This window comes from Malaclemys terrapin, chromosome 25 (genome assembly GCF_027887155.1).
Source record: "Malaclemys terrapin pileata isolate rMalTer1 chromosome 25, rMalTer1.hap1, whole genome shotgun sequence".
NCBI classification, from domain to species: Eukaryota; Metazoa; Chordata; order Testudines; family Emydidae; genus Malaclemys; species Malaclemys terrapin.
In genome coordinates, this window is record NC_071529.1 from 959,158 (window position 1) to 979,108 (window position 19,951).

General features: G+C 51.3%; 1 protein-coding gene across 1 annotated transcript in view; it reads right to left on the bottom strand.

The window, feature by feature from the left end:
• Window positions 1–343: 343 nt before the first annotated feature.
• C1QL1 (complement C1q like 1) overlaps window positions 344–19,951 on the bottom strand; it is a 73,764-nt gene continuing 54,156 nt past the window's right edge. The window contains exon 2 of the mRNA XM_054014524.1: window positions 344–523. Coding sequence (XP_053870499.1) covers window positions 344–523 — 180 coding nt within the window. The remainder of the gene's footprint in view (window positions 524–19,951) is intronic.

Consider the following 19,951-nt stretch of genomic DNA (forward strand, 5'->3'; position numbering starts at 1 on the left):
GCTGTTGGAGGGGAGACAGGGCTCATGGGGGCCGCGGGGCCGCTGGGGGTGAGATGGGACTCACGGGGTCACGTGACCGTGGGGGATGAGACGGGGCTCACGGGGGCCATGTGACCATGGGCGGGGAGAGATGGGACTCATGGGGGCTGCGTAGCTGTTGAGGGGAGGAAAGAAGGGAAGGGAACGGGCAGATGTCAGAGTCTCACTGTCGGCAGCCGGATGCCCTCCCCAGCGCTCCGTGTGGCAGGGAAGCCGTGGCCAGACCCCCGGGCCAGGCTCTAGGGATGCGCCCCGCCCCGGGGAACCGTCCCAGTCTGCTTGGTGAGGGCGAGCAGGCGGCAGCTCAGTCCGAGTAGATGATGAAGCCCGAGAACGTGCTGTATTTGTTGTTGTTTCCCCCGTGCGCCTTGCCGCCGTCCAGTTTGATGAAGACCTCGTCGCCGGCATCCAGGTGCAGGATGACGCTGTTGCTGGCGTAGTCGTAGTTCTGGTCAGCATCCTGCGCGATGGCGCTGGCCCGCACCTGGGGGAGGAGAGAGTGTGGTCACCCCTCACCCCACGGCCAGCCCCATCCCGGCTCACCGCGGGTGGAGGGAGCTGTGTCGTACCAATCACCAGGGCTGTTCGTGGCCCAGACCCCATGCCTTGCTGCCTCCCTTCCCACGAGCCAGAGGCCGGGCCCCTTCCTGCCCAGCGCAGTGTCCCCCAGCCCTGCAATGGCTGGGCCAGCCCCCTCACACTCCTCTTGCAAGGCTGTGGCGGGGGCCACATCATAGGGATGCTAACAGGAGCACGGTGGCTGGAAACATGCGGCCGGAGCAGGGCTCAGGAAGGAATGGAGCCGGAGAACTGGCGACCATTGGAACCGCTTCCTGGGGGTCGGCGCGGATTCTCCACCACTGACAATGTTAAACTCAAGCCTGGATGTTTTTCTAAGAGATCTGCTCTAGGGGTTACTTTGGGGCGGCTCTACAGCCTGGGTCCTATAGGTCAGCCCGGCTGATCTGGCCTTGGAACCTATGACACTGGCAAGGGGAGGGAAAGAAAGAAAGAAGCAGCTGGAGCAGAGCGAGCAAAGGCGAAGCGGGGAAAGGGAAGAGGTGAGGAAGAAAGAAAAGAAAGAAAGAAAAAAGAAATAATGGAGATATCCCATCTCCTAGAACTGGAAGGGACCTTGAAAGGTCATCAAGTCCAGCCCCCTGCCTTCACTAGCAGGACCAAGTACTGATTTTGCCCCAGATTCCCAAGTGGCCCCCTCAAGGATTGAACTCACAACCCTGGGTTTAGCAGGCCAATGCTCAAACCACTGAGCTATTCCTCCCCCCTATAAAGTCCAGCCCTCTGCCTTCACTAGCAGGACCAAGTACAGATTTTTGCCCCAGATCCCTAAGTGATCCTCTCAAGGATTGAACTCACAACCCTGGGTTTAGCAGGCCAATGCTCAAACCACTGATCTATCTGTCCCCCTCAAGGAAAGGACTCCTTAGAAGAGCAGGCGAAGGAGCAGTGATGGGCAAGGCTAGGCAGCAAGGGCAGGGGCAGGTTGTAAATTGGGAGGGAGGTGCTGAGGGAGGTGCTGATTGGCAGACGTTTCTGGAGGTGCCATGGCCTGAGTGCAGCGTGACTCTGGTGCAGACAGGAGCGGCATCACGGGGTCTCTGCTGAGAGTTCAGGGACACCCCTAGCACCCGGCAGAGAGCCTGTTCTGAGGCCATGGAGCACCGCGGCCAGCGCTGGAGGGGTACAAGGGCATCACCTCCCCTGCCCAGAGCCCAGCTCCCCGAGGGGGAGGGAGGTTAAGGGGAATCTTTCTATCTGAGGGTTTTATACGGCTGCCCATCCCTGTAGTATCTAGGCACCTTGCTCATAAAATCAATAGCATAGCGAAGCCCCGAGTGGCATCTCAGGCAGCCCCGCTCTGTGGTAACCTCTGCTTGTGGGAGGGGCTGGGGGCTCGTGGGTTGGACGTGATTAATTTCCCTTTTCACTTGTTGATTGTGTTTCTGTTTCGGGGGGGCTGGCTGGGGTGTTCTGGGGCGTCGATGCTGCGAGTGTCAGTCAGGCGGCGCGAAGGCTTTCGGCGAGACAGGCCCGGCCGGACAGCTCACAGCTAGGCTGCTCGGGTGATTGTTCCAGGAACTCCTAGGGGGCTCAGCCCAGAGCAGGGCCCGGCACATAGACCAGCCGAAGCCAGTCCCTGCTCCACCCAGCCTGCAGGCCAGGCCCAGGATGGACCATCAGCCCCCTGTGATGGATGGAGATTGAGACGCATTTTCATGTTGGCTACCAACTGTTTTGAAAGTCTGGCCCCTCAGGAGCTGCCCAAGGTCCCAGGGCGAGTCTGTAGCAGAGCAGAAAACTGAACCTAGATCTTCGGAGTCCCCGTCTGGGGCACCACAGTTCTGGTCTCAGAGACGTTCCATGTAGAAATAACATCTCTTCCCTGACCAAAAGCCCAGCAGGACGCCTGGGCATGTGACCCTTTAATACGAGGTTAATGCCATGTGAGAAACACAGGCAGCTCCCTTGGCTCATTGATAACGAAAACCCTTTGTGCTACAGCTTGGCCCGAATCGCCTCGGGCCCTACTTCTCATAGCTCTGTACAGCTTAACACTTTTTGTTGGGGGGGGGGGGAGGGGACGCCATTTCTAGGAGTGGACCAAAATAAAAGTGAGGATAATTTTCGGGAATTAAAAAACCCAGCAGCACTGGAGACCAGCAGGGGCCCGACTAACATGGCTGCCTGAAGTCTGAGCTCTGAGGGGATAGCAAAGTAATCTGCCTCCAGCGACCCCATGGGTGGCAGGTGAACCCCCCCTTTGGGGACGCTAGCCCAATGGCCTTCCCTTTCTGCCTGAGGCCCCGCCCCCTGTATGCTGGAGCCCCAAGGCCCCCTCCCGTGACCAGAGGTGTCTGGAGACCCCCCCTCCATGGCCGGAGGAGCTCCACCCTGCCCACTCCAGCCATGCTGGTTGGCCCTCCCAAGTGCCGGCCCAGTCCCTGTGCCACCCTGAGCCACTGGCCTGACACACACACCCCGCCCCAGGCCGGCCTGGCCCGAGTGCCACCCCATGCCGCCAGCAGGCCCAAACTCCAGGCTGCTGGCTGGAGCTGAGCACCCCCTGCCAGCTTAAGGGTAGACAGGGAAGGAGGGCAGGGCCTCAGGCCAGAGATTGGATGGGGCCACGGCCTGGGTCGGGGGAGCCTTAGCCTGGCCAGGCCTTCGATACCTGCCATCCATGATCGACCCCCTGAAACCTAGTAAGCTCCCCAAATACCTGCGCGCACAATTGAAGAGTCTCAAAAAAATTGGAAAATTGAAAATGATCCTTCACTTAGACGAGTGTTTCCAGCTCGCAGTGAGGAGATGGAAGAGACCAACTGAACATATGGCAGAAATGCCAGGGCTGCAGAAAACAAAATGGCTACCAAAGGCGAGCAGACAGTGGAGAGCGATGTCGGAGTTTACGCTCATGAGAGAGGATCTGACAACCACGCTTTGAGCAGTAACGAAGGAAGTTACGGACTTGGAAGAGCGCGTCACTGACCCTGTAGAGACTGGCCTAAGAGAAGCAAGTGAGAGCGAGGCAGAGCTGCAGAGCCACATGGAACAGAGAGAGGGGGGTGCAGCTTCAACTGGCTGATCTAGAAAACAGAGTGAGAAGAAACAGATACTCTGAAGTTATTCAAAGAAATGTCTGTATACTAACGCGAGAAGTATGGGGAATAAGCAGGAAGAACTTGAAATGCTAGTAAATAAATACAACAATGACATAGTTGGCATCACAGAGACTTGGTGGGATAATACGCATGACTGGAATGTTGGTATAGAGGGGTACAGCTTGCTCAGGAAGGACAGGCAGGGAAAAAAGGGAGGAGATGTTGCCTTATGTATTAAAAATATATACACTTGGACTGAGATTGAGATGGAAATAGGAGACAGACTTGTTAAAAGTCTCTGGGTAAGGATAAAAGGGGTAAAAAACAAGGGTGATGTCATGGTAGGGGTCTACAACAGACCACCTAACCAGGAAGAAGAGGTGGTGTCACAGAGTGTGGGGGAGTCAGTGCCCTGCACCCCTCTTCCTGAGATTCACCGTGACTCTCAGCCAGCCAGTAAAGCAGACGGTTTATTTAGACGACAGGAACACAGTCCAAGACAGGTCTTGCAGGCACAGACATCAGGACCTCCTCAGATAGGTCCATCTTGGGGTCCCAGGGCATTACACCACAGCCCCCTTGGGAGGTCAGAGTCCCATCTGCCTCCCAGCCATTCCACCAGCCAGCTCTGAAACCCTCTCCTCGGCCTTTGTTCAGTTTCCCGGGCAAAGGTGTCACCTGGCCTCTAACTCCTTCCTAGTTTCTCCTGTTACATGCTCAGGTATTCTCCCTCACGGCCAGTCTCCCATCCCCCGATGCAGACCATCCTAGCCACACTCCCCTGTCTTCCCAGCCAGCACTCCCCACTCAGCATTCAAAGACCACATTAAGAACAGTCCCAGTTCGTCACAGGTAGATGAAGCTTTTTTTAAATAACTAATAAAATCATCACAAGCACAGGATTTGGTGGTGATGGGGGACTTCAACTACCCAGACATCTGTTGAGAAAATAACACAGTAGGGCACAGATTATCCAACAACTTCTTGGAATGTATTGGAGACAATTTTTTTATTTCAGAAGGTGGAGAAAGCTTCTAGGGGAGAGGCTGTTCTAGATTTGATTTTGACAAATAGGGAGGATCTGGTTGAGAATTTGAAAGTGGAAGGCAGCTTAGGTGACAGTGATCATACAGTGCTAGAGTTCATGATTCTAAGGAATTGAAGGAGGAAAAACAGCACAATAAAGATAATGGATTTCAAGAAGGTAGACATTAGTAAACTCAGGGAGTTGGTAGGTAAGATCCCACGGGAAGCAAGTCTAAGGGGAAAAACAGTTCAAGAGAGTTGGCAGTTTTTCAGAGACATTACTAAGGGCAAAAGAGGAAACTATCCCACTATGTAGGAAAGATAGGAAGTATGGCAAGAGACCACCCTGGCTTAACCAGGAGATCTTCAATGATCTAAAAATCAAAAAAGAATCCTACAAAAAGTGGAAACTAGGTCAAATTACAAAGGATGAATATAAACAAATAACACAAGTATGAAGGGACAAAATTAGAAAGGACAAGGCACAAAACAAGATTAAACTAGCTAGAGACATAAAGGGCAACAAGAAAACATTCTACAAATACATTAGAAGTCAGAGGAAGACCAAGGACAGCATAGGCCTGGTTTTCAAAGATGGGGGGTAGGGGGAACAATACAGAAAATGTGGAAATGGCAGAAGTACTAAATGCCTTTTTTGTTTCAGTTTTTACCAAAAAGGCTAGAAGCGATCGGACGTCTAACATAGTGAATGCAAGTGAAAATGAGGTAGGATCAGAGGCTAAAATAGGGAAAGAACAAGTTAAAAATGACTTAGATAAGTTAGATGTCTTCAAATCACCAGGGCCTGATGAAATACATTCTAGACGAATACTCACGGAGCTGACTGAGGAGATATCTGAGCCATTAGTGTTTATTTTTGAAAAGTCATGGAAGACTGGAGAGATTCCAGAAGACTGGAAAATGGCAAATATAGTGCCAATCTATAAAAAAGAGAAATAAGGACAACCTGGGGAATTACAGACCAGTCAGCTTAACTTCTGTACCCGGAAAGATAATGGAGCAAATAATAAAGCAATCAATTTGCAAACACCTACAAGATAATAAGGTGATAAATAACAGTCAGCATGGATTTGTCAAGAACAAATTGTGTCAAACCAACCTAATATCTTTCTTTGACAAGGTAACAAACCTTGTGGATAGGGGGGAAGCAGTAGACGTGATATATCTTGACTTTAGTAACACTTTTGATACTGTTTCACATGACCATCTCATAAACAAAGGAAATAAAACTGAGATGGAGCTACTCTAAGGTGGGTGCATGACTGGTTGGAAAACTGTACCCAGAGAATGAACAGGTGGGAGTTGTCTTACCAACTCTGAGAGGCCAATTAAGTAAGAGAAAAAAAATTTTTTGAAGTGATAATCAAGCTAGCTCAGTACAGACAGTTTGATAAGAAGTGTGAGAATACTTACAAGGGGAGATAGATTCAATGTTTGTAATGGCACAGCCATTCCCAGTCCTTATTCAATCCTGAGTTGATTGTATCTAGTTTGCATATCAATTCCAGCTCAGCAGTCTCTCCTTGGAGTCTGTTTTTGAAGATTTTCTGTTGTAAGATAGCCACCCGCAGGTCTGTCATTGAATGGCCAGACAGGTTAAAGTGTTCTCCCACTGGTTTTTGAGTATTATGATTCCTGATGTCAGATTTGTGTCCATTAATTCTTTTGCGTAGACACTGTCCGGTTTGGCCAATGTACATGGCAGAGGGGCATTGCTGGCACATGATGGCATATATCACATTGGTAGATGTGCAGGTGAACGAGCCCCTGATGGTATGGCTGATGTGATTAGGTCCTATGATGATGTCACTTGAATAGATATGTGGACAGAGTTGGCATCGGGCTTTGTTACAAGGATAGGTTTCTGGGTCAGTGGTTTTGTTCAGTGATGTGTGGCTGCTGGTGAGTATTTGCTTTAGGTTGGGGGGTTGTCTGTAAGCGAGGACAGGTCTGTCTCCCAAGATCTGTGAGAGTAAAGGATCATCTTTCAGGATAGGTTGTAGATCTCTGATGATGCGCTGGAGAGGTTTTAGTTGGGGGCTGAAGGTGACAGCTAGTGGTGTTCTGTTATTTTCTTTGTTGGACCTGTCTTGTAGGAGGTGACTTCTGGGTACTCGTCTGGCTCTGTCAATCTGTTTTTTCACTTCAGCAGGTGGTTATTGTAGTTTTAAGAATGCTTGATAGAGATCTTGTAGGTGCTTGTCTCTATCTCAGGGATTGGAGCAAATGCGGTTATATCTTAGAGCTTGGCTGTAAACAATGGATCGTGTGGTGTGTCCTGGATGGAAGCTGGAGGCATGTAGGTAAGTGTAGCGGTCAGTAGGTTTCCGGTATAGGGTGGTATTTATGTGGCCATCGCTTATTAGCACAGTAGTGTCCAGGAAATAGACCACTTGTATGGATTGATCTAGGCTGAGGTTGATGGTGGGATGGAAATTATTGAAATCATGGTTGAAGCCCTGTACCCAGAGCGTAGTTATCAGTGGATCACAGTTAAGCTGGAAGGACATATTGAGTGGGGTCCTGCAGGGATCAGTTCTGAGTTCAGTTCTGTTTAATATCTTCAGCAATGATTTAGATAATGGCATAGAGAATACACGTATAAAGTTTGCGGACAATACCAAACTGGGAGGGGTTGCAAGTGCTTTGGACAACAGGATTAAAATTCAAAATGAGCTGGACAAACTGAAGAAATGGTCTTTAGTAAATAGGATGAAATTCAATAAGGACAAATGCAAAGTGCTCCACTTAGGAAGGAACAATCAGTTGCACACACACAAAATTGGCATTGACTGCCTAGGAAGGAGTTCTGCAGAAAGGGATCTGGGGGTCATAGTGGCTCACAAGCTAAATATGAGTCAACCGTGTAACGCTGTTCCAAAAAAAGCAAACATGATTCTGGGATGTATTAGCAGGAGTGTTGTAAGCAAGACACGAGAAGTAATTCTTCCACTCTACTCTGCACTGATTAGGCCTCAACTGGAGTACTGTGTCCAGTTCTAGGCGCCACATTTCAGGAAGGATGTGGACAAATTGGAGAAAGTCCAGAGAAGAGCAACAAGAATGATTAAAGGTCTAGAAAACATGACCTATGAGAGAAGATTGAAAAAGTTGGGTTTGTTTAGTCTGGAGAAGAGAAGACTGAGAGGGGACATAACAGTTTTCAAGTACATAAAAGGTTGTGATATGGACGGGGGAGAAAAATTGTTCTTCTTAACCTCTGGGGATAGGACAAGAAGCAATGGGCTTAAATTGCAGCAGGGGCAGTTTAGGTTGGACATTAGGAAAAACTTCCTAACTGGCAGGGTGGTTAAGCACTGGAATAAATTGCCTAGGGGTCACATAGACGATATGTGGGGGGGCATGTGGGGTCAAGTGCCCCCAGATTTCTGCTTGGCCTGCCGGGGTGGGGGAGAAAGAGGGTCTCTGTCCTTCTCCCATTGCGCCTGCCCCCTGGTGGGGAGTAGAAGGGGAGAGACCACTCAGGGTCACTGCTCTGCAGCAAGGCGGCTTCCTGAGAGAGCCTGGCTTGGGCGGTGGCCCGCCCTGTCCCCTCTGCTCCATGCCTGGTATTGGGAGGCATGAGTCGACTATGCCTAGGAGGTTGTGGAATCTCTGTCACTGGAGATGTTTAAGAGAAGGTCAGACAAACACCTGTCAGGGATGGTCTAGATAATACTTTGTCCTGCCATGAGTGCAGGGGACTGGACTAGATGACCTCTTGAAGTTCCTTCCAGTCCTCTGATTCTACGATTCTATATCTGGAAGTAGCAGGCTTGCCAAGGATAAACAAAATTGATAAAGAAACTTTAGATAAAGAAATAGCAGAAGAAGAAATCTTAAAGGCAATCGCAAGTATAAAAAGTGGTAAAATTCCAGGATCTGACGGCATTCCAGCTGAGTATTACAAAGTATTTAAGGAGGTCTTTGGGAGTTCCTTGAGATGTACCTTCAATACCATTCTTTTAGGGGAGGAACTTCCTCAACCTATGACAGAAACTACTGTTGTTGTTCTCCCTAATGTTGGAAACGACCCTGGATTCATAGATTACAAAGCCAGAGGGAGCATTTGTTGATCATCTAGTCTGACCTCCTTTATAGCAGTTTACCTTATTTATCTCTGATGGGCCCATATCACTTCTGAATCTTAGCATGAAGATGTTAGCAAAAATACTAGCTAGCCGATTGCAGCCCATGTTCTCAGTTTATATAAACTCAGATCAGACCAGATTCATTAAGGACAGACAAATGTCAGACAATATTCAGAGAGTACTTGGAATCATCCATAATGCCAGCTCAAAAAACCATCCATTTCTTTTGATATCGCTTGATGCAGGGAAAGCTTTTGAAACCTTTCTGTTTCAAGTCCTGTCCTATACGGCCATTGGCCCCAGTGCTATAAATGGTTAACTGCTCCTTGCACCAGACCAAGAGCAGCTGTGCGAGGTGGAATCACACAGTGGGACACGGCAGGTTGTCTGTTGTCTCCTTTGCTTTTTGCACTGGCTGTGCAGCGTTTTGCACTGAGGATAAGGAACAATGAATCCACCACAGCAATAAAACTTGCAGAGACACATCAGAAAATAGCTTAATATGCAGATGATGTAATACTATTTTTATTTAAATCAAATATTTCCCTAAAATTAGTAGAGAAATAAATCCAGGACTTTGGGAAAGCATCTGGTTTTAATGCAAACAGGGGCGGCTCCAGGCACCAGCGCAGCAGGCCCGTGCCTGGGGCGGCAAGCTTTGGGGGGCAGCCTGCCGGTCGCCGTGAGGGCGGCAGGCAGGCGACTTTCAGCAGCATGCCTGCGGGAGGTCCGTCGGTCCCGCGGCTTCGGCGGCAATTCGGCGGTGGGGACGCTGAAGGCGCGGCACCGGCGGACCTCCCGCAGAAACGCCGCCGAAGGCAGCCTGACTGCCGTGCTTGGGGCAGCAAAAAACATAGAGCCGCCCCTGAATGCAAATTATGCCAAATCTGAACAGCTAGCTATCAATTTGCCAGACTTTGCAAAGTCATTCCTCCCTAAAACATTTGGGTACAAATAGGCCACAAATTCTAAAAGATACCTGGGAATTCAAATCTCCAGAAGAGGTCTATGATCTAAATGTCAAACTACTGCATCGGCAAATGAAAAGAGCTTGGGAGGGCTGGGGGCAGCCTGCAATTTCTTGGTCAGGATGCATAGCCATGATCAAAATGGACATTTTGTTTCATCTTTCTTGATTTAAAATCTTTTGTAGCCATCCCAGATAAAACCCTAGCAGGAATACAGAGAATGTTGTTAGAATTTATATGGAATAAGAAAAGACCATGAGTGACTATAGATACTTTGCACCAACCTATCAAGTAAGGGGGACTAGCAGTTCCAAATATTCTGTGGTACTATCAAGCCAGCCAGCTCAAAGCAGTAGTGAATTGGGGGTGCTCTAACCCAATCAAACACTTGGTCTTTATTGAACAAGGGGATTGCGGCAGTGTAAACATTGCTAGGCTACCATGGATTAATTAAAAATCATGCCCTCCAGAAATGGATACACCTCCTTTAGCAAAGGCTACTCTATGGGTTTAGGATAGAACTAGAGACAAAATACGTTCTTTTCCTTTGCTAATAACAACCATTGCAAACAATCCAGATCTTACCCAAATCCCAAACCAGAGAGCTTTAAAGTCTAGGAAAGCTACGGAATACAAATGGTTAGCCAGCTATTCAGTAAAGAAACTCTTCTACCTTATTTAGAAGATCAACACTAACTTTAATTGGCTCACTCTCCCATGGCACCAGTACTTTAAAGTTTGGCATTATGTTTCTCAACTTTCTAGAAAAGCTGTTTTATACAGAAAGCTAACTTTAATCGAAGCAATCGCAACCGGTCAATTAGAAAACAAATCAAATTATAACAAATTTATATCAATCCTTGCAGACAATTTTCCTAACAAAAAATGTCCAAATACGACACATGGGGAAAAGGAACTGGACAGACAAATTATCCCAAAAGAATGGGGCTTGATTTGGAAAAGAGGACCAGCAAACTCAGTCTGCAGCACAAACAAAGAAATTTTCTTTAAGATAATGATTCAGTGGCACTTCACTCCTGGCAGGTGATAGATAGATAGATAGATAGATAGATCTCTACCCCGATATAACGCTGTCCTCGGGAGCCAAAAAATCTTACCGCGTTATAGGTGAAACTGTGTTATATCGAACTTGCTTTGAGCCGCTGGAGTGCGCAGCCCCACCCCCCCGGAGCACTGCTTTACCGTGTTATATCCGAATTCGTGTTATATCGGGTCGCATTATATCAGGGTAGAGGTGTAGAAAGATAGATAAATAGATAGATAGTGTTGAAAGAGGAGATTTTATACATTTATTGTGGCCAGTGATTAAAGAGCACCGGGATGCAATCTGTAACCAGATATCACAAATTGTTGGATATTCATTACCAAATGACCCTTTGGTAACGCTTCTGGCACTTCCCAGTGGAAATGGTTACGCAAGAGGAAATGAAGAATTAATCTCTCATCTGCTAGTAGCTGCTCGGCTACTGAGAGCCTCAACCACAATGATTCAAACAATACAGGAGGTGGGTGTTATGGAAAAATTAATGCACCAATTATGTTCCCAGCAAAACAGACAGAGAACAGATAGCGCCTTAGAGATTTGATTGCATTCACACTTGCCAAGAACCCAGCCCACCTGTCCACATTTTTAAAATATTAACATTTGATAGACATGCCTGGTTTGCTAAAAGATGTGTAATCAGGGATATCAATCGATTTAATAAAACCACCAGAAACAACATGTAATGGGCAACATAAAGATGCTCACTCTCTAACCCGGTAACATCCTGTTAACCAGAGCGATGCTGGGCATCGTTTCGCTGAACAAAAGCTCACTGTTATAATTACTATGTTTTGTCTCTGATAGTTCATGGCTGGATTTTTAAGCCTGTTTAAACTTCCTATATAGACATAGTTTAAAAAAACAACCCAGCACTGTTCCCACAGTCTAGTGCCTCAAGGAGAGCTCGTCCAATTACCCTCGGAACGATTCTCTGTTGGGCGTGAGAGATTGTTTGCAGACAGGAGACTATTTATTTATTTATGTATGCAGAAACTTGGCAGAAGCTGGGCAGATGGTTTTGTGCTTCAGGCCCTCCAGGGGGACTCTGCCACATATTCCCCCAATGACCTTGGCCAAGTCACTTAGGGCCAGATTTTTAAGGGTCTTCAGGCACCTACATGCAGCCAGGCATCTAGTGGGGTTTACAAAAGCATGTAAGCAGGTTAGGCACCTAACTCCCATAGACGTCAATGGGACACAGGCACCTAACCAGCTTAGGTACTTTGGTCAGTCTCAATAGGTGCTGGCTTCACTTTTAGATGCTGAGAAATCTTTGTGAACCTGGTCCTGAGGCCTGGATCCAATGCTCTTAAGCGTGTGCTTAAAGAGTCCCACTGAATTCATGTGCTGAAGGGATTTGCTAGATCATTTCTCTGATCCTTGGGTCACCATCTGTAAAATGGGGATAATGAGTCTTCTTTTCGTCTACCCTTAGATTCGAAACTGTTTGGAGCAGGGACCAGTGCAGCCTCCAGCCCGAGGGGCCCTGGACCTAGGCACTACTGTAATATAAATAATCGAGTGTGTGTGTGTGTATAAGAAACTATCTCAGAAACCAGGGCCAGATTTTCCGAGGAAACCTGCCCCGTTGCTCTTTTGAAGATTTGGCCCCAGATGCCTGACTCCGCTCTCATTTCATGGGTGTGAATGGTGAGTAACCTGCTGAGATCAGTTCAGCTACAGCAGTGTAGAATTAGTATAAGTGAGAACCAGACACTTAATATTGCCCCGTATTCTCTCTGAATCCAGTGAGGGGCAGATTTGTCATGAATAGTTGTCAAGAAAAAGGCACAAAACAAACATCATTTTCAAAATATGGCACGGAGGGAAGGGCGGGAGAATTCTGCAGCCCTTTTGTGCATCTCCCTGGGCATGGGTGGAGGACACGGGCTGGTGGGGTTTGTCCATTTCACTAGCCGGATCTTCTGTGCTAGGGTCAGGGCCGGCTCCAGCATTTCTGCCGCCCCAAGCAAAAAAAAAAGCCACGATCGCAATCGCGATCGGCGGCGGCAATTGGGAAAAAAAAAAGCCGCGATTGGCGGCGGCAGTTCAGCGGCAGGTCCTTCGCTTCTAGAGGGAGTGAGGGACCTGCCGCCCCCGAATTGCCGCAGGTGCCGCCCCTCTCCCTTGGCCACCCCAAGCACCTGTTTGCTAAGCTGGTGCCTGGAGCCGGCCCTGGCTAGAGTGGGGCTGGTGTGTTGGGGTCCTCAGTGCTGCAGGGGGCTGTATGTGTTGCAGACACAACTCTATAACAAATCATGGCTGTGTAGGTAGAGGCCAGCTAGCACCAGACCTAGACACTGCAAATCGCACTCAGTTCACGGCACCCGGGGAGCAGTGCCAGGGGAGGGGAAGGAGGCTAAGGGGCTTTCTGCCACCTTTGTGCCCCCAAGACTCTGAGCTGCTCCAGGAGCTTTAACCAGGGCCGGCTCTAGGTTTTTTGCCGCCCCAAGCAAAAAAAAATTTTGGCTGCCCCCGTCCCAGCCCTGGGCTCCTCCCCGCACCCCCCTGCTGCCCCAGCCCTGGGCTCTCTTCCCCCGCCTGCCGCCCCAGCTCTGGGCTCTCCCTCCCACCCCCACCGCCCCAGCTCTGGGCTCCCTCATTCCCCCCCACCATTGCCCCCCCCACACACCTCCTGCCGCCCCAGCCCTGCGCTCTCTCCCACCCCCACCTGCACCCTCCTTCCGCCGCAGCCCTGGGACACTAGTAACTCGCTCCCACGGCAGATCATTCAGCAGGAATTTTGGATGTGCACAGAACACAGACAGGATTGGTTCCCATATGGTTACAGAACTGCAGTGAAGTGGAACAATTTTCAGCTTGTGTGATTGGAGGATATCTGGATGCATATTATAAGACTGTCCTCCATAAATGAGGAAAAGTTGAGGTACCTTTATTATTCTTTTGTTCCACTCTTTCTTTCTATGGGGAATTTGCCAATGCAATATCACTGTCTTCCTTTTAAACAAACAAACAAACAAACAAAAGGCAATGGCTGTTGAAAATAGCAATTCCAGTCCTAATAACCACTGGGAAGCATTTCTTGCTCAATTTTATCCTACTTTTTCTACAGCAAGTTAAGCTGCCCAAACTGAGCTTGAGCACTCCTGAATTTTGAGGTGTTCAAATCTGGAAGGCAGGTGCTGGGGGGGGGCGCTGTGGCTCTGCGGGGGAGCACGGCAGCATGTATGCAGCAGTGTGTCTGGCGCTGCACGGAGCCAGACATGCTGGTCTGAGTGGCATGGTAAGGAGGCTGGGGGGTTGGATGGGGCGGAGGTTCGGGGGGGGGAGTCAGGGGCAGGGAGAAAGGGGGGTTAGATGGGTCAGGAGTTCGGGGGGGGCGGTCAGGGGACAGGCAGCAGTTGGATAGGCATGGGAGTCCCCGGGGTTTGTCAGGGGACAGGTAGGGGGTGGGGTCCTAGAGGGGAGTTGGGGGGGTCTCAGGAGGGGGCAGTTGGGGACAAGGAAGGCTTAGATAGAGGGTGGGGTCCTGGGAGGGGGCAATCAGGGGACAAGGAGCAGCGGCACTTAGATAGGGGGTGGGGTCCTGGGGGGCAGTTAGGGGCAGGGGTCCCGGGAGGTGGTGATCAGGGGACAGGGAGTAGGGAGGGGGTTGGATGGGTTGGGGTTTCTGTGGGGGGCAGTCGGAGGGAGTGGATGGTGGCAGGGTGGGGCTACCCTCCCTCCCTGTGGAGTGTCCTATTTTTTGAATGTTAAAATATGGAATCCCTACTCCCAGTGCAGCTCTCCATTCACAGCAGGCTGCAGCATGAGGACTCGGCTACCTCCCTCCCTCCCCCTCTTTCCTGTTGGTAGTGGCCAAGGGAATGCTGGGAAATGTAGTTCTTTCCCTGCTCCAGGGCTGGCTCTATAGGCAGGGAGCTAACCAAGGAACTACAGCTCCCAGGGCCCCCTGCTGGTTCTCAGCTCCCAGGCTGGATCCCTGCCGCCCCTGCAAATGGGCCGCCCCAAGCACATGCTTGCTTTGCTGGTGCCTAGAGCCGCCCGGCTTTAACTCACAGCAACCCACTCTGCCTGCCTATGGTCTGTGGCACAGCCCAGAATCCCTGTACCAGCATGTGCTGTGGTCCCACCCCCTAGCCAGGCCCAGCCCCAGGGCTTGCAAAGGGGCAGCCTAGAGTGACAATGGATCTGACACGGACTCCAGGCCAGGGGAACTCCCCATCGGCCAGCCCCCATGTGGCACATCACTAGCCCTGTGCCACAGCAGACATAGGCAGGGGGCAGCAACGCCTGGCCAGAGCTGTGACATTGCCCAGCCACTCCACTCCTCAGCAGTGCGTGCAGAGGCGCTGCTAATGGACATGCCTCATTTCTTTGCTCTTTTATTTTCAGTCACTTAGCAAACGCTGCTGTCACCTTGCCCCGGGATTCACAGGATTTTATGAAGCAGGCAAGTGCAGAACTTGGCAGCGTGAGTGCAACTGATCTCATGGGAGGGGGAGAGCAAAGCTGCGCACGGCTCCCCAGTTCACCAGGGACTCCAGCCCCCCGGACACAGAGCAGCCACCAATAAACAGGCACCTGCTCATCCAGACAGCACCCACAGCAATGGATTAATAACCAGTGTCACAGCTGGGCTTGGCACTTGCCCTGCACACAGCAACCCAAGGCGGGCAGAGAGGGGAGAGCGGACAGTGCTCACCAGAGGGACACAGCAGGGCCGACTTCCACGAAACATCACCAGTGGATGCCCACTCTCGCCTGCTCTTATTAGTTAGGCAGGGAAACAGGCTCCCGCCCCGCTGTAACCCCATTGGCTGTCATGGATCCTGCCCTGGGGTAACCTCCCTTGGCCTCAAGAGACCTGCGGTCAGTTTGGCCCCCTACTAATAATCTCCCTGTTCCACGGAGCCAGGAACCAAGGGGCTGGGGAGCCAGAGCCAGCACCCAGCTTGCAGGCGGAGATGCAGGGGCAGGCTGTGAGCATAGTAGCCTGGTGAGCAGAGCCGCAGGCCAGGCTCAGGGAGCTGGGAGATGAACCACTGAAGTCGGCAAGAGGCTCCCCCTTTCTCTGGCACACATGGAGGGATGGAGGTTGTGACCTGGCTCACCGGGATGGTCCCAAGGGAGCCAGGGCCTGGGGAGTGGGGCTGGGCCATTTGGAGCGCACCGCCAAAATCCTCTCCCCGTAAAGTCACTGTCCAGAATCAGCTGGGAATTTTTATGTCGATGAGCACTGAAGCTGTGTGCCCCTGTGGAGTGTGTGTGCACCGTGTGTGGCGTGTGTGCACCCCGTGTGGTGTGTATGTGTGCCACATCTGTAGTGTGTGTGCCCCTGTGGAGTGTGTGTGCTGCAGTGTGCGTGTGCTGCGTGTGGAGTGTGTGTGCGCCGCATGTGGAGTGTGTGTGTGTGTGCACCCCTATGGAGTATGTGTGCACCGCATGTAGAGTGTGTGCGCCGCGTGTGGTGTGTGTGTGCTGCGTGTGTGGCGTGTGTGCACCCCTGTGGAGTGTGTGTGAACCCCATGTGGTGTGTGTGCACCCCATGTGGTGTGTGTGTGTGTGCGCCCATGTGGAGTGTGTGTGTGCGCTGCGTGTGGCGTGTGTGTGCATCCCTGTGGAGTGTGTGTGTGCTGCATGTGGAGTGTGTGTGTGCACCGTGTGTGTGCTGCGTGTGGCATGTGTGTGCACCGCATGTGGAGTGTGTGTGTGCCACGTGTGGAGTGTGTGTGCGTTCTGTGTGGCGTGTGTGCGCCCCTCTGGAGTGTGTGCACGCCGCGTGTGGAGTGTGTGTGCGCCCATGTGGAGTGTGTGTGCTGCATGTGGAGTGCGTGTGTGTGCCGTGTGTGGCATGTGTGTGCGTGCTGCGTGTGGAGTGTGTGTGCGCCCATCTGGAGTGTGTGTGCGCTGCGTGTGGCATGTGTGTGTGCTGCATGTGTGGCGTGTGTGCACCCCTGTGGAGTGTGGAGTGTGTGTGCGCCCCGTGTGGTGTGTGTGCACCCCATGTGGTGTGTGTGTGTGTGCGCCCATGTGGAGTGTGTGTGTGCGCTGCGTGTGGCGTGTGTGTGCATCCCTGTGGAGTGTGTGTGTGCTGCATGTGGAGTGTGTGTGTGCACCGTGTGTGTGCTGCGTGTGGCATGTGTGTGCACCGCATGTGGAGTGTGTGTGTGCCACGTGTGGAGTGTGTGTGCGTTGTGTGTGGCGTGTGTGCGCCCCTCTGGAGTGTGTGCACGCCGCGTGTGGAGTGTGTGTGCGCCCATGTGGAGTGTGTGTGCGCTGCATTTGGCATGTGTGTGTGCCCCTGTGGAGTGTGTGTGCTGCATGTGGAGTGCGTGTGTGTGCCGTGTGTGGCATGTGTGTGCGTGCCGCGTGTGGAGTGTGTGTGCACCGCGTGTGGTGTGTATGCACCGCGTGTGGAGTGTGTGTGCCCCTGTGGAGTGTGTGTGCCACGTGTGGCATGTGTGTGCGTGCTGCGTGTGGAGTGTGTGTGCGCCCATGTGGAGTGTGTGTGCGCTGCGTGTGGCATGTGTGTGTGCCCCTGTGGAGTGTGTGTGCTGCAGTGTGTGTGTGCTGCGTGTGGAGTGTGTGTGCGCCCTGTGTGGCGTGTGTGCCGCATGTGGAGTGTGTGTGCGCCGCATGTGGAGTGTGTGTGTGTGTGTGCACCCCTATGGAGTATGTGTGCACCGCATGTAGAGTGTGTGTGCCGCGTGTGGTGTGTGTGTGCGCCGCATGTGGAGTGTGTGTGGGTGTGTGCACCCCTATGGAGTATGTGTGCACCTCATGTAGAGTGTGTGCACCGCGTGTGGTGTGTGTGTGCTGCGTGTGTGGCGTGTGTGCACCCCTGTGGAGTGTGGAGTGTGTGTGCGCCCCGTGTGGTGTGTGTGCACCCCATGTGGTGTGTGTGTGTGTGCGCCCCATGGAGTGTGTGTGCGCTGTGTGTGGCGTTTGTGCGTCCTTGTGGAGTGTGTGCATGCCGCGTGTCGAGTGTGTGTGCGCCCATGTGGAATGTGTGTGTGCGCTGCGTGTGGCGTGTGTGTGCATCCCTGTGGAGTGTGTGTGTGCTGCATGTGGAGTGTGTGTGTGCACCGTGTGTGTGTGTGCTGCGTGTGGCATGTGTGTGCACCGCGTGTGGAGTGTGTGTGTGCCGCGTGTGGAGTGTGTGTGCGCTGTGTGTGGCGTGTGTGCGCCCCTCTGGAGTGTGTGCACGCCGCGTGTGGAGTGTGTGTGCGCCCATGTGGAGTGTGTGTGCGCTGCATGTGGCATGTGTGTGTGCCCCTGTGGAGTGTGTGTGCTGCGTGTAGAGTGTGTGTGTGTGCCGTGTGTGGCATGTGTGTGCGTGCCGCGTGTGGAGTGTGTGTGCACTGCGTGTGGTGTGTATGCACCGCGTGTGGAGTGTGTGTGCCCCTGTGGAGTGTGTGTGCCACGTGTGCGCGCCGCATGTGGAGTGTGCGCACAAGGGGGAAATCACAGAGCCGGAGGTTTTACAGCCAAAAGGGACGGTAACAGTCCCCATGTCTGATCTCCTGAAGAACACAGGCTGGAATGCCGGGGTTCCTGCAGCCAGCCCAGAGTGTCTGGTTGATCTAGAGTCTGTCTCGGTTTAAGGGTTCCAGGGAGAGAGGATCCCCCATACCCCTGGTAGGTTGTTCCAAGGTCTACTCACCTCCCTGTTAGCAATGTGCACCTCCTGCAGGAATCAAGGGTCTCCCGTGGCCAAGAATGCACTGATGGCGCAGTGGACAGAGTGGCTGTCACAGAATTTGGTGCCAGTGTGCTATGAGAACAGAGGGCCCAGGTGCAGGTCACAGGCCTGCACTAGCTGGGGGAGGGGAATGCATTAGATCACCCACTAGAGTCTTCCCACTCCTGCTGTCCAGGGACTGCTGGAGCTAAACCAGTGGCCTGGTCTAACTGTCAGTCCTTCTGTATCAAACGATGGCAGGACCCGTTGGCCCTGACTGCTGCCAAGTGCTATACAGGATTCTGCCTTGGGATAAGGCTCGGGGGGCGGGGGTGAGGGGGGTTGATCCCCTCTGGTAGTGACTGTTTAAATTCAAGAGGACATGGGGGACAAATATTTAATAATGGGCTTTTCAGTCTAGCACAGAAGGGATAACACCATCCAAAGGCTGGAAGTTGAAGCTAGACAAATTCGGGCTGGAAATAAGATGTAAATTCTTACCACACTGGTTAATTAACCATTGGAACCCAATTCACCCAGGGTTGGGGTGGAGTCTCCATCACTTGCAATTTTAAAATCCAGACTGGCTGTTTCTCTAACGGCTCAGCGCTGGGAATTGTTTGGGGCAGGTCTCTGGTCTGTGCTGTGCAGGAGGTCAGAACAGATGGTCTAATGGTCCCTTCTGGCCTTGGGATCTATGAACCAGCAGTGACGTGTTGTACGAGGGCTGTCAAGCGATTAAAAAAATTAATCGTGATTAATCGCACTGTTAAACAATAATAGAATACCATTTATTTAAATATTTGTGGATATTTTCTGCATTTTCCAATATATTGATTTTAATTACAACACAGAATTACAAAGTGCACAGTGCTCACTTTATATTTATTTTTGATTACAAGTATTTGCACTGTTAAAAAACAAAAGAAATAGTATTTTTCAATTCACCTAATACCAGTACTGTGGTGCAATCTCTTTATCATGAAAGTTGAATGTACAAATGTAGAATTATGTACAAAAAAACTGCATTAAAAAATAAAACAATGTAAATTTTTAGAGTCTGCATGTCCACTCAGTCCTACTTCTTGTTCAGCCATCGCTCAGACAGACAAGTTTGTTTACATGTGCAGGAGATAATGCTGCCCGCTTCTTCCTTACAATGTCACCTGACAGTAAGAACAGGTGTCCTCATGGCACTGTTGTAGCCGGCGTTGCAAGATATTTACGTGCCAGATGCGCTAAAGATTCATATGTCCCTTCATGCTTCAACCACCATTCCAGGGGACACGCGTCCATGCTCACGACTGGTTCTGCTCAATAACGATCCAAAACAGTGCAGACCAACCAGGGCAGGCCTTACATAGGGGCGAACAGGGCGAAAGCCCAGGGCACCGTTATAAATGGGGTGCCTCCGGACCAGGGGTGCCCCTCCCCCTGCTGCTCTGCTGGCGTCTTCAGCCCCGCGGCTCTGC